Raw genomic sequence first — 14,913 nt, forward strand, 5'->3', positions numbered from 1 at the left:
GCAAGCTAGAGGTTGCCTATCCCTGCTCAAGGCGGAAGCTCAATCCACCTAAAGGTAGGAGCTCCTCAATGCTGAATCAAGTACAGAAGTTCCCATCTCTTTTTGGTAGATGTTTGTTCTTGCTAAATTCATTGTACTTCTTCTTTAGTGCAAACCCTAGTTTACTGTTGCATCTGAACTGGCAAACTATGATTTACACTCCATACCTGAACTGCAGATGAGTTTGAGGTTCATTTGTAAATCCCAGTTTGGAGGACAAGCTGCTATGTCTGATTAGGCAAGTTGCCACTTTTGATTGCTCCTCAAACCAGGATTACAAACCAGCTTCAAAATTTTAGTGCAAGATCCTTCTATGGTATTCAGGTACAAACAATAACTTCCTAATTCAGACATCAACTGTGGTTTCCTGTAAAGACGAAGTAACTCGCTGAATCAGAGGGGAAAACATTAATGAAAAAGGTTCATTCACACAATGCCAAACTATAATACAGAACTGGATGTGAAGCAGACCTCTGTGATATACCTAGCAAACAAATCAACATAGTAAGAGGTTGACAATTACAAGTACATTAACAAGCATGACTGCATGAAGGACCTGTATTAAATGTATATTAAACAGGCTCGGCCCAGTATACCTGAAGGAGTATACCCAGGCACTGAGGTCCAGTGCTGAGGGTCTTCTGGTGGTTCCCTTACAGCGAGAAGTGAAGCTATAGGGAACCAGGCAGAAGGCCTTCCCAGTGGTGGTGCCCGCCCTGTGGAATGCCCTCCTATCAAATGACAAGGAAATTAAAAACTATCTGGCTTTTAGAAGACACCTGTTTAGAGGAGTTTTTAATGACTGATGTTTTAATGTACTTTTAATATTTTGTTGGAAGTGGCCCGCCCAGAGTGGCTGGGGAAACCCAGCCAGATGGGCGAGGTATAAATAATGAACTGGTGGTTGTTGTTGTATGTTTTATTTGACACATTTCTGCACTGGTATGTTTTCTGCTGGCCTTTTGCAGGTGCCTTAGTAGTAGAGACGGGAACGATTGCTGGCATTGTCAGTGGCCTTGCCATGGCCCTTATTGGTGCTGTGAGCAGCTACATCTCCTACCAGCAAAAGAAGTTCTGCTTCAGCATACAACGTAAGTGACTCTTCCTGCCCTCGCAAGGCCTGTCTGCAAGTTGGAGTGAAGCCCCAAATGGGTGTTAAGGATTTGTGAAGGGGTCGAGAACCAGGCTTCCCATCCACTGTAGGGTCTTGAACCTTGTTCACAAAAAGTGCCCAGCAAAGGAACATCATTGCATTGCCAATATAAGAAGTGGGGTGTGTTCAAAAATTGGCTCTCTCCTGAACTTCTGTCTGGCAGTGAGGAAGGCTTGCACAGCTTCCAAGCCTATTGGGGTGCTTAAGGACATTAAGAACAGAAAAGGCTAACCAGGCATAATATATAGCTTGCAAATTATTATTATTATTATTATTATTATTATTATTATTATTATTATTATTATTATTATATTAATTTTTCATTTCATTTCTATACCACTTTATATTTTTAAGAAAAATCTCAAGGTGGTTTACAGCATATTAAAACATCAATAAAACAACCCAGAATCAAACATTTTGGAAGAATGTCAAATATTATACATTCAAAGCAACATAATTAACAGAAAACGAAAATAGTATCTTAAAGATTTCAAAATAAAACATTGCAAAGGAGGTCAGCTACAGAATACATATTTGATGCAAACAAAGTTAACAACAAAAATCTTAAATATTTCAGAAAAACGAAAACCATTACTAAATGAAATCAAATATAAAATGCACGTTTAAAACAGCATAATTAACAAGAGAATGAAATATTATCGTAAGTATGACACGGCTGTTTGGCAGGCACGAAAAGATGGGGCAAAAGAATCCAATAGTTAGGGTTTGCTGTCAGGCATAGCAATGTCCTCGGGTTTCTCCCGGTGCCTCTTTAGTCGAGCTGGTGAGTCTGGGCCCTGCCCCCTAGGCCAGGTGGAAAGGGCATTGCAGGGAGCGACCTTCAGCACTCACAGCCATGGTGGGGCCCATGGAAGGTTGTCTTAGGCCTGGCCATAATTTCATGCATATCCCAAAGAGCAGCTGCCGAAAAACATAGGAAGAGCCCCACTGGATCAGGGCAATGTCCCAGCAAAGTCCAGCGTCCTGTACTCACAGTGACCAACCAGATGCTCCAGTGGGAAGCCCCCAAAGCATGACGTAAGAGAGTGTGTGTGTGTGTGTGTGTTTGTGCGCGCATGCACACCCCAGTAACTGGCATGCAGAGGCTACTGCCTCTGACAGTGTGCATTGTGTAGACTGTGGAGTAATACTAATCTAGGGTTTCCAAGGGCTTTTATTAATAATAGTGAGAATCTCTCATTTTAAAATCAAATTCCTAGTGCATCTCCCTCTGCTAGCTGCAGGGATAGGAACCACACTCAGCCTCCTGCAATGAAATTGCTATTTTCACAGGAGTCTCTAAAACAAACAGGTGTGTGCCTGAGTAAATTAAGCCAGCAGGAAAGTCAAGAGGAATGTGATAAAATGAACCCCTCCTTTACTTGTGTTGTTTCTTTGCCCCATCAGTGATATTTTTGAAGAACAAAAAACTCTTTGCTTGCGCTCTCTCTCTCTCTCACACACACACATGCTCTCTCTTTCTCTCTCTGGAAAAAAGCTTCAATAAAGGCAGCACTGAGAGAAGGCAAAACCCTAGAAAGACGGCAGGAAATTAAAGTTAATTATAAAGGAGGCTTAATTTAAGCCATCAGACATGGCGTGCTGGGATAATGTCATGCCTTAGATGCATTGCAATGCACAGCGGAGGCTGGCGCGTCAGCCACTGAAGTGACTTTTTATTGACGAACATAAAACTGCATTTGGTGCTATCATAGACACATGGCAAGAGGGAGAGGTCTGTACAGGAGCCACAGGGCTGCAGCACATGGAGACACTCCCAGGCAGATTCATACGTGATGCTGAGCTGCCCTTTTGCACTTCTGAATGACCAATGCAAACATCCATTTACATAAACATGGCAGGAGGAGACAATTTGCACAAGTGCAGTAGCTCAGAGGCAAAACTAGGCAGCTCCCTAAAGAAGCACACTTAATGGGGCACTCATCACACCAGCAGCCTCCCATGAACATATACTTACATTAACCTACTGGTCTATCTAGCTCAGCATTGTTCACACTGACAGGCAGCAAGACTTCAACCAGGGGACATTCTCAGCCCTGGGGGTCCCTGGAGATACCAGGGCTTGAACCTGAGACCTTCTCGTGCAAAGCAGATGCTCTACCACTCAGCTAAAGCCATTCCCCTTTAGCTGAGTGGTAGGGTTGTGGTGTTCATGGTCAGTTTGTCCAATGACACCCTTTGTGCTACCCAATTAAAGTCACTTGAATGCCGCTTTCTGCTTGCCCTTGGTTGTAGAAGGCCTCTTCTTCCCTTTGTCTTTGTACAGAAACAAAGGAACTTTGTACAGACTTGGGAGAGCTCATTTATTTCAGACCAAACTGTTGTACGTGCTTTGAAATTGCATCCTCTTTTTTGGCCCAATGAATAAAGATTGAACTGGGGGTGTGGCCAGCCGGAACTCTTCTGCCCATGTTCAATGTACACATGGATATGAAAAACAGGAACGGCGCTAGAGCAAAAGATATTCAGGCTCATTTGCAGCTTGCTTAGGTTGGCCCACCAATAACAGGATGGGGTCCCTGCACCTTTTAAATAGGGGTGTCAAAGGGGGAATTTTTGGCAGGTGTAGCTTGCATGAACTTCAGAAGAATTTGTTAATACAGATGAATTGTCCAAAAAGGAATGGCCGTAGCTTAGAAGCAAAACTCTTCTTTACATGCAGAAGGTGCCAGGTTCAATCTCCATGGAGGGCTGTGAATGTCCCCTGTCTGAAACCCTGGAGAGCTACTGCCAGTCAGTGCAGGCAACACTGAGCTAGGTGGACTTGGAATTGGGCAGCTTCCTATGCTTCAATAAATGCCTTCAGTGTGGCAGCTGTAAATACCATCAAAAAACCAAAAACAAATAAAGGAACACCATCATAGTTCTCTGAACGATTTGAACAATGCTTGTGCTGAACACCATCAGTATACCAAGTGGATAAAGCAGGAAACAGATAATACGCATTACATAACTTATATTGAGAGTAACCATCAAGGCGACATCTGGAATCCCTTTTAAAAAAGGGAATATTAAGAACAGATTGATAAAATGAATAATTGCCACACTTTGGCCCAAAATCTATGAGATGCTTAAAAGCTTGATAGTTCTTGATTGAAGTAGCCAGGTGTGCTCAGATTTGTAAAGCTGATCCCCTACACTTGAAATACAACCCAAGAGCCACAAGCTGGCTATACAGGCAAGTTTATCATGCAAGGCTAGTGCAACAACTCAGGCAGACTGAAAAATTCCTAGACCGTTATGTAAGAGAAACATTAAAACTGGCTAAGTTCAAACTTCCCAAAGAAGCTTTAAAAACCCTGTGATGTCATTTTAAAACAGGCATAGGCAAACTCGGCCCTCCAGATGTTTTGGGACTACAATTCCCATCATCCCTGACCACTGGTCCTGATGGCTAGGGATCATGGGAGTTGTAGTCCCAAAAAACATCTGGAGGGCCAAGTTTGCCTATGCCTGCTTTAAAACATTTAAAAAAAAAATAGTGTAAACAGGTAAGCTTAGCAATAAAAGTAGAAAACCTTTCCCTTACTGTAGTCGCCAGCTGAAAATCCTACATATCAAAAGGTGTCTTTAAGAGTTTTAGTTTGCACTTGGGACTCGACTACTAAAGTGAGTGGGGCTTCTTTTTCTGTGCTGCCTACAGAACCTGCTAAGGACAATCGCCTGGTAAAAATAACAATTGCTGTTTTTTATGTCTCCAAAGGGAGAGCAGGCATATGCAAGCAGTGTAGAAAGAAAGAAAAGAAAAGAAAAGAAAGAAAGAAAGAAAGAAAGAACTAAATAAAGAACAGTTGGCCATGCTGGCTGTGACTGATGGAAGTACAAGCAAAATCTAGGTGGTCACAGGTTATTTACCCCTGCTCAAGGAGCAAACATTTGCGTTTTTCACAGCTTGTAATACACATTTAGTCACTTTATTGGGCAGACTTGATTATTTTGAGTACACCTGGAGATTTTAGTCAATAACTTGAAATATATGTGGATTAATCTGGGCCAAAGTGCATTAAATACACACGCAACCATTGCATGTGTCTGCTGGGTCTGCTTTTCAATATATGTGGCATTCTGCAGGTGCCAGTTTATACCATTGCTGCTGCTGCAAGCTCCCAGCTGGGTCAGGTGCCCACAGCCTTGTGTTGGTGCACATACACACAAACACACACAACACACGTATGTAAGAGTCATCCTCTCATTGCCATAATTGCTGTGCCTGAATGGAGTGCCCATTGTAACCCATTGCTATGACACTCCTCCTTCTCAAGGCATGAACCCTTTATTCCTAAACACCATTGCAAATGATGGTCTTTCAGTGCCAATGTTTTTCATCTGTTGTTGCTTTCAGAGGGTCTTAATGCAGAGTACGTGAAAGGAGAAAACATGGAAGCGGTGGTGACTGAAGAACCGCAAGGTAAGATACTGTTTTCAGGCTCAAAGGAGGCAAACAATTTTGTTGAAGACTAATTCACACTGACTTAACTTTTGCTCTTTCCTTCCCAGTTAAATATTCTGTCCTTGAGCCACAGACTGCAGAGCCACCTCCGCCGCAAGAAAACGCAAAAGTCTGAATCCCAGACTTGGTCTGGAGAAGAATCAATGGCAACACACACACACGCTTCTCACATGCTTGTAATTTAGCTTTTTACAAACATTTGATTTGGATCCAAAGCTATTTAAATGTGTGTTCTTCTGATTAAGACAAGCTTCTTATTGTGGTAGCTGGTATTCTGGTTTTTTTCTTTTCTTCGTGAAGAGTTGTAGGTTTACATTCACATGGTCATGTAGGAGTTTTGTCAGGTTGAATACAAGAACAAAAGGGTGCTTCAAATTGGTGTTTCACATTAGAGTTAGGGATTTTCATGAAGGTTGGGGGGGGGGGAGAAGCAGCTGAGTTAGTGACTACAGGTGTGAGAACAAATGAAGTGCCTGTAAATTAACAGTCCAAAGCAAACCATTTAAAAAACCTTTATGAAATGACTTTCAGCCAAATTCCGGCTGTCAGCCATAAGCATGTAGCTTCCACTGATAACAGTGGAAGTTACATGAATGTTGGAGGGTGGAGTTTAGTCCTTTAAGTAGCTACACCTCAAGATATACAAGTGCCTGTGGGGTAGGTCTTCATTTGACAGAGGACAGCAGGTGAATATTACCCCATACAACTGGGCTTCTCTACAAACATCCTGAATTTTTTTGCTACCAGAACCCTATGCAGCTAGTTGTTGTGGATGCAATGTTTCCTATTTAAAAATACAGGGACATTTCAGGAGGTCAGAATTTGAACCTATACCCAAGCCCTTCCGCTGGCAAAGAAAAGCAAGATTTCTCTTCCCTGTTCAGTCCCATAGACTTGGGCTGACAACGTGGGTTTTTTGCTCTATTTTACTCCAGATTTAGAACATGCTTGCATTTCCAGGACTGCAAGTCTGCTTGCTGCACTGGGCAATCACGAAGGCTGCAGTCGCACAATCTCTTGCACAATGACAGAGGATATTGCAGTTCAACTGTTAGCTTGCTCCTCTTCGTTTTGTCAGACTCTAATTCCTGGGTTGGCTAAAATCCAGGAACAGAACTTACGGGCTTTCAGCTAGGAAATTAAACCACAAAATGTGATGCAACCATGGATCAAGAGCTCAGTTAGTTTCCCAGTGATCTTGTAGGCCACTGGGTTGTAACCAAGGCTATTCCTATGCAAAGCAGACCCACTGAAGTTAATGGAGATTATTAAGTTAGGTCCATTAACTTAAATGGGTCTACTTGGAGTAGAACTAAGGCTGGATGCAACCTACTGACTCCAACCTCTGCCTTGATGCAGGGAGTCTAGAGTGAGAGCACCCACAACAGTTGGCTGTTCATCCTCTGCTTGAAAACCTCCAACTTAGTTGCACTTTGGGTTCTGACCTTCTAATTGAGATCTCTAACGAGATACCAAGGATGACCTGAGAGCCCTTTGGTGCAAAGCATGCACTCTTAACTACTGAGCTCTGAAGTAATCTAGATAAAAAATCTGGCCCATGTTGGTGATTTTTAACAGTCCCACTTTTCACCATTGTAGCAAGGTGAATACTTCCGTATGATTATGAATTATCAGTGATGTTAGCGATTCATTAAAAACGGAGTACTGTTTCTTTTTCTAAAAATGCAAACATCTGTATCATAAGGTGGTGAAAAAGAACTCTTGTGGATAAAAGATCCATTTAGCTTTTGACTGTTTACAAGCTTAATTTTTACTGATATATTTTTAAAAGGAATCTGGAAACGTTAGCACCCTGCTCTAGCAAGGGAGATCTGCAGGTGGAAGTAGCAGGGGATGCTGCTATGCATCTGGACTCTACTGACATGGCTGGATAAATCTCTTAATGGAAATGGAACCACCAGTTGTTACGACCCATGATTAAAGCTGGCTTGGGTCTTAGGGGTATAGCTAGGATGAAATTTTGCCCTGAGATCCTCACCTCACCTCACACATGTCCTCTTTGAGGCAGGTGCCACTGATTTCAGTGGAACATGCCTCCATGAAATGGTGCTTAAAACTGTAGCTTAGACGTTTGATGACAAATGTGCAAATTCCTTCTGCTCTGTTTTTGTTTCGCCACTTGCATTTCAAGAGCCCTACAGTAGCTTTAAAGAAATTCACACCTTTTGAATGTATTTAGCTTCTATGACAATGCTACGATAAGCTCTTTTACTCCTAAATTCTCATCTTAACTGTTGGCTTCAATGGGACTAAAGCAGGGCAATACATCTAAGAAGGAATGCAGCTTACTTGCTTATTGAAGGGTGCTTCATACACTGGTCACCAGAACGGAAGCCACAGAAAGTTGCTTCTGCCTGGAAGCCTGCTGTGCCATGGACGGTCTTCACTCAAGTAGGTGAAACCACGTGAAAAGGAGCGTTCAGTCTGGTGGAGTACTGTCATGGAAACAGTTTGGGGGGCTTCTACGTTTTGAAGTTACCCTTAAGTACTGTAGAGTAGGTTTTTTAGGAAGGCTGTGGTTTGCAATTTTTGCAGAGCACAAATTAGTCAGATACTAACAATACCACACAGCTGAATTGACATAATGGTAATTTCCAACTACTATATCATATCTCTTTTTTAATTTTTTTAGTCAAGTACATAAAAGATTAGAGTAGGGTGAAGTAGTGCATCTTTAGATAAATAGCGGGGAAATAATAAGTGTAACTATGATGCTAGTACTTGCACTAGGAGTCATTTTCTCAGATAAATGAATATAATTCCTTATTTCTTCTTGCCAATGATGGGAAATGTTTCTGTAGATGTAAATTGTCGATTTTGTTGTATTTCTATTACTGCACTGTCCAGCCACTGATCTGAATTTTGAAAAACAGTGCATCTGAGTGTTGAAAATAACCCACTAACCACTTAGTCATTTGAAATGTGTATGTATTGCAGATTTCTTTTGTGTGTGTGTAAAAAACAAAAACTCACAATACTTCCAATAAGTAAGATATCGGGCTTTCAGGATAAGACAGTAGGTTAACCTTTAAGCTACTTCCTTCCCCAAAGCCTTTTTATATGAATTTGGTAAATGGTTATGCCTTAATGTAAATTTTAGGTAGAATATAAAAATCAAAACTATAGAAATGCACAGCAAACAGGAGACACCTGTTTAAAATGTTATAGCACTATAATTCAGCATTAGGCATACAGGGCAATTATCACTATTACTATTGCCTGTAGAACCACTTTAAAATGTAGTTGAACGTATCCCCAAAGAAATCTGCTTTGTCGGATAATGGGGACTGACTGCATTCTCCACTCAAAAGTACACAAGCAGCTCTGTTCTCTGGTTCTTTGTGCTAGATCAGCAACTGAAGTCCCCTTTGCTAAGCCTGGCCCCAAGAGCTACCTGCCCACTCCCCACCCTCAGTCACTCAGCCAGGGATGAAAGTGGCAGCTACAGTAATGAGACCTGTCAGGTGGCCACTAATCTCCTCCTACAGCAGCGTTTCAGAAAAGCTAACTGCTGATCAGAGTTCTGCTTACACTATTACTATTAATAGAACGTGAAACAACCATTGATCTAGTTAGCTCAGCCCAGTCTGCTCTGACTGGCAGTGGATCTCCCAAACCTTAGGAGGCTGAGACAAACAGAGAGGGAAGGAGTGCTTTTCCAGGCCTAATATCTGAAATCCTTTTAAATAGATGCCAGGGATTGAACCCAAGACCTTCTGCATGCAAAGCATGTGTTCTACCATTGAACTATGACCTCTCCCCATGGGGACCTTCTTTCCATTGTCTACACAACCAACAATATGTTTGGCTTTTCCTGGCTGATTTCTCTGTAGCAGTGCCAACTTTGTAGTACTACACCTCCAGAAGGGATCCATTTCTGTTTTTCTACTCTTGTGTTTTTATGTTCATAATTAAAACTATCTGCGCACTGAAAAGCCACATAAATAAGCTCAGCCAGATGTTCCAGAATAGGTCAAGTGACATGCATTAAAGTCTTCCATCAGGCCAAAGATATATATATAAAAGACCCCTTCCTGTGCCCTGAATTTATACACAACACACATTCTTGCAAGTAAAGAGAAGATGCCTAATTAGAGAATGGGAAAGTGGTTTCCTGTATTTTACAGAATTATGAGAATATTGGCAGGGATCTAGCCACATTAACTCACTTAAGTGTTGGCTTGGCTCTTTTCTTTCTTAACTTGTGTCTTTCTTGGCAAAGTGTTTTAAGGCCACAGCGTCAGCTGTCACTGTCTCATGCAACTAACAGCAAATGGCCCTGTTTACTATACATTATCATTGTCAATAGATTGTTTGCTGTTGTGTGAATTGAGGTTCATCCGAGAGAAAAGTGCATAACAAACATAGAAGGAAACAAAAGCAAATAGATGAACTTGGCGAAAGGGAGGGGAGGGGGAAGAGAACCCAGACAGCAGATTAAGAGAGTAGATTGTGTCCAAAAGATGCCAAGCGTTTATTTAAGCAATACTTACAATTCTTTAGCTAATACAGAAATGATCTGTCCCAGATGAAAATTGTGCATTATGCTGTCAAAAGGCGGACTCATTTTGCTAAAGTGCATATAAGAATTACAGGGGAGGGAAATCCGAACTTGATTGCTGAACTACAAACTGGAAAACAATAAAAAAATTAAAGACTTGTACAACAACAATATGCCTGTGTGTGTGCTCTGTGGGTGTGCATTTGCAGCGCAAGGCCAGCAAGCTCTTTTCCAAAATGAAAAAGGAGAGGGAAATTGCAGGCAACTTGAATCTTTTTAAACAATAGCTGGGGAATTGTAAAGCATATACCTTTCTCTGCAACCATCAAGTCAGATTTCCAATGCAGCAATGCCTACTTTCAAATGAGACACACGAATGATTTTTTTCTACCTTTTACATTGAGTGAAAAGGATTGTTTCCTTTTTGGTTGGTTTTAGAAATTAAAGCTCTGGTTGCTACCCTGCCTACTCTGGAGGAGACCAAAGGCAGGGTTAAACAATCTGGCAGTCAGTATCTAAAAGCAACATTGCAAAGCCATGACATGCACTATGTGGGACTTCATGACATTTTTCTTTGAGCAGCAGATGTCCTTGACACATCACAAGTTTCTTTTGAAACTTCCCACATGGCAAAGTGGGGCTGCTCTTCGAGGAAACAAAAAGTCTAGAAGGGACTAGTTGTGGTTTTCTACACTTAATCCCAAATATTTAAAGCCTGCTTTATTTTCTAAACTAGAAAAATATAACCAACAATGTATGCCCCCACACTCAGTGTATCTAGCAATTAATGCTATGCTTTAGAATTTTAAGTGAAAATCTCCAACTGTTAAAAAAGAGTTTCCCCCTTTTTGAAATCCATTTGAACTGCAAATTTTCAAGAAATGTATTTCTGTTCTAGGACACTAAAAACAAAATGGGATTCATAAGGAAAAAGTTACCATGGGGAAAGCTAGTATTCTTTTGAGCATGTAATAAAAGCCAGTTGTGAATTTTGTATGACGCTTAACGTAAAAGGGAGTTTCAGCATCAAGCCTGTGAAAATAGGACAGATATGGCAGTGTAAGGTGGCATCTGAAGTGGCAGAGCTGCAAGATACCCAAGAGGTCATCCAATCCAACCCCCTGCTCAGTACAAGCTCTACAACTAGAGTATTCCTGACAGATGTTTCTCCAGCCTCCACTTTAATATCTTCAGCAAAAGGCAGCTTGCCCCCCCCCCCCAAGCAAAACTGCAGAACAGCTTTAACTCTTAGGAAGTTTCTTTTCATGATCCCAAAGCAAAGATGTCTTTACAGGGGCTAGAAAAGTGGGTGATTGGCAGTGGCTGTGAGCCTTTTTTGTCAAATATGCGACAAGTGAAGTCCGAACAGAATACTGTTGCACCAATGCAAATGCCACCTTCACTGCCCCCAGTGGTTCTGCCTAGCCTTTTACAAGCCAGAGAATAGGCTGAAGTGCAGTCCTACTTCTCCACAGTTTGTGAGCCACCTTACTCCAATCCCTGTCACTTGAATAGACATGATGCTGGTTGGTCACTCGCGTTGTATGGGCAATGCAAATCCAGAAGAAAATGAACCAAAAAGAACTAAAACAAGTCTTTATTGTTTCAAGGAACCAATTAATGACAGTTTTTCCTTAAAAACTTACTATCATTACAATTTACTACCCTCCACCCCCAAACATTTGAAAAGAATAGTTCCTGTAACTCTGCTTAAGAAGAGTGTTTGGCCTTGCATAGACTTGTATGCAATAAGAACAACCGAAGGCTCTTGGTGTGTACAGATTTTTAACAAGATATGATAAACAAAATAACTGCAATTTACACATTTCAAAATCTAGCTGGGTGAAAAGGCCATTTGAAACTAAAGTTTTGTACAGAGCAATGAATGACACAACTGAGTCAATTCAGTACCTCACTCAGGTAGATAAATGGACAATAGCTACAGAAAAATTGCAAAACTTCATTTAGTAATTTTGGCTGTGAAGATTATACTATAACTACCAAGTGTCTCACAGTTGGCAAATCCTGCTCATCCTTTAATGGCATATTTATTCAAAATATACAACTGGCTATAATTAAAAAATTAAATCCATTTCAAAGTGCATCAGATCATCTACAACTGTCCCAAGAAATATAGTATTTGTTGTGGTCCCCCCCTAAAAAATGTAGTAAGTACCAAGGAAACCAGAGGGGTTCCCCTTTTAGGAAGGATGGTCTCTGGGTATGTTTTGGCTCACTGTGGGCTTGGCAGTTCCATGGAAATTCTCACTGCAGCATTTACCTGATAGATGAATTCCCAGTTTCCGAGCAGTCTGTTGCAGGTTGCTTAAGATAAAAATTAACTTTCTAATTGCCAATTCAATTAGAGACATCAAAAAGACACATTACAAAAAAAACACCCTGGCAACCACCATCTACAGCGTTACACGAAAGGAAGCACTTTTTTTTACCTCAGCATAACAGCAGGAAGAGTTGATGTTGACATATTACTCTCAGGGGTGGTGGAGTATTCCACTGCCCAGAACATGCCCATAGTAGAAGTGTACCTCCGTTTTAGCCTTGCATCAGACAGAGGTATGCACTGGTGTGGCTGCAGGAGAAGATCCTCGGTCTGATGAAGAAGAAATGGAACGTGTTGCTGCTTCCCTTTGCAGCTCTTCAACCCTCTTCTGGAGCTCGGCTCTGATGACAAGGAGTTCTTTCAGATTCTGATGAATTGGCATCTGTTGGAAATGAACACAGATTTTGTTTGAGTAATAAAATGCCAGATTTTGGGGGGTGGGGGTGGAGTGTATTCCAAGTCAAAGAAATGCAAATCTACTATTAAATGTTTATTATTCAGCCATTCATTAGAATCAGGTTTATCCCGGCTCACCGTTAGAAGAAATGCTTAGGGCAGTCAAAACCAACAATACAAAACCAACAAAATAAACAGCAGTTTAAAAAAAGATAGCAGATAACACAATTACACTTAAATTAACAACTTGGGGAAATTTGGAAAGGCAAAGGCACGCAGGAAAAGGCATCTATGGACAATGGCAGAAAGCCATCTCAGAAGGGACAAGATGGGCCTCCCTTAGCAGGCACAGCCACAGAGAAGGTCAACTCTCTGGCTTAAGTTATTTGTCTGAAATTGCCTTTTGGATATTAAAACTGGAATAAATTCTTCCCTCCAATAAAGTACACCTTTTACCAAACAGATAGCAGAGGCTTGGAAAACTTAGGAAGACAGGCAGGAAGATGTCAAAGGCATACTGCTTCAGTGTTCTCTTACCTGGTTTACCACTGTTAACTGTCAGAGAAAATGGAAATTGCTTCTTGAGAAACTGAGGAAAACCTCATCACAGCTAGCCTCCTCCTATATTAAAACGGTAGTAACACTGTGGCCTCAACCCCAGATTGGTCTAATCCTGCTCTTTTCCCACATTTTGTGATATTTCTTATTTATTTTACTTGTTCAGTTTTAACTGGGCACCCTTCATTAATTAAGGCCCCAGTAAGGTTCCTGCCAACCTAGCAATTCGAAAGCACATCAAAGTGCAAGTAGATAAATAGGTACCACTCCAGTGGGAAGGTAAATGGAGTTTCCGTGCACTGCTCTGGTTTGCCAGAAGTGGCTTAGTCATGCTGTCCACATGACCCGGAAGCTGTACGCCGGCTCCCTCGGCCAGCAAAACGAGATGAGCGCCGCAACCCCAGAGTTGGTCACAACTGGACCTAATGGTCAGGGGTCCCTTTACCTTTACAGTTAAAGTGTCATTAAATCAGTTGCAGGAAAATCAAGTGGGGGGGAGGCAGGGAGTAGAGGTCAAAACTAGAGCTGAAAAGGAGAAATGTGGGAGTTGGACATTCCCAACAAAATTGCTAATTGGGCAACTGGACTTCAGACTGCTGATGTTGCTGTGAATTTGGCACAACCTGTGCACATGATTCCATATTCTTTAATACCCGACAACCCTTGATTTTTTTTGCAAAATTGTTACAAAGGTACGAGAATATATTCTCCATTGCTTTGTTCTCCAAAGGAATTTTACACTGGTGTAAGATTCTTGGTGGCTGTCTGGGGAAAGGGGAAGTGAGAAGCATGAAGCAACATGGGATGGAACTGTAAACCAACTCTTGAGCATGGGGCAAAAAGGGATCAGCTCAAAGGCCCATCTTTGAGCTCAGCTGCCCAATAAAGGCAACAAGGGTACACCTTGGAGCATGACACCAGTTCCTTCACTAATGAGCAACCAGTCCCTTTTCACACCTGAAAGGAGACCAAAGACACATGCATATCAGAGGGTGTTATTTGTAGGTAGGGTTTTAAAGCCTGATATGAAGAACAAATGTGAACCAATTCCTGGTCTGTGTTCAAGTAGCTTTTGCAACCCTGCTTTCCTGAAATAGGTGTAGGTCTCTTCCCTTTAGCGAATTATTTCCCTTTAGTGAATTATGAGTGTCACTGTGGACAGCTTGTAGTCTGCTGCTAGGCAACGCTTTGAAAGCAATACACATTTTCTACTCTGCAGCTGAATATACCCAATATGGGAAAGTGAGACAGCCACACACCTATTTCAGTTTTCTGCCCAGAGAGGTGGACAAGAACACCAGTCTGCTTCCATCTAGTAATTTCAGGGCTGGAAAGAACCATCAGTTTCCTAATCTTGCTGGAAAATTGACTGGGCGATCACTCAATAACACTTCCAGTTTTCCTATAGATAATTAGGCTACAAATATATGAAA

At 41.6% G+C, this 14,913-nt stretch overlaps 2 protein-coding genes across 8 annotated transcripts in view; one reads left to right on the top strand and one right to left on the bottom strand.

Moving 5' to 3' along the window:
* Positions 1 to 10,356, top strand: part of CD99L2 (CD99 molecule like 2) — a 67,134-nt gene extending 56,778 nt beyond the window's left edge. For all 3 annotated transcript variants that reach the window (XM_083422360.1, XM_083422358.1, XM_083422359.1), the window contains 3 exons: positions 1,008 to 1,130; positions 5,556 to 5,621; positions 5,711 to 10,356. In XM_083422360.1, coding sequence (XP_083278486.1) covers positions 1,008 to 1,130; positions 5,556 to 5,621; positions 5,711 to 5,778 — 257 coding nt within the window. In that variant the 3' untranslated portion in view covers positions 5,779 to 10,356. The remainder of the gene's footprint in view (positions 1 to 1,007; positions 1,131 to 5,555; positions 5,622 to 5,710) is intronic.
* A 1,410-nt stretch (positions 10,357 to 11,766) lies between these two features.
* Positions 11,767 to 14,913, bottom strand: part of MTMR1 (myotubularin related protein 1) — a 55,398-nt gene continuing 52,251 nt past the window's right edge. For all 5 annotated transcript variants that reach the window (XM_083422322.1, XM_083422321.1, XM_083422323.1 and 2 more), the window contains one exon: positions 11,767 to 12,908. In XM_083422322.1, coding sequence (XP_083278448.1) covers positions 12,750 to 12,908 — 159 coding nt within the window. In that variant the 3' untranslated portion in view covers positions 11,767 to 12,749. The remainder of the gene's footprint in view (positions 12,909 to 14,913) is intronic.

This window comes from Podarcis tiliguerta (genome assembly GCF_965153285.1).
Source record: "Podarcis tiliguerta genome assembly, chromosome: Z".
NCBI classification, from domain to species: domain Eukaryota; kingdom Metazoa; phylum Chordata; class Lepidosauria; order Squamata; family Lacertidae; genus Podarcis; species Podarcis tiliguerta.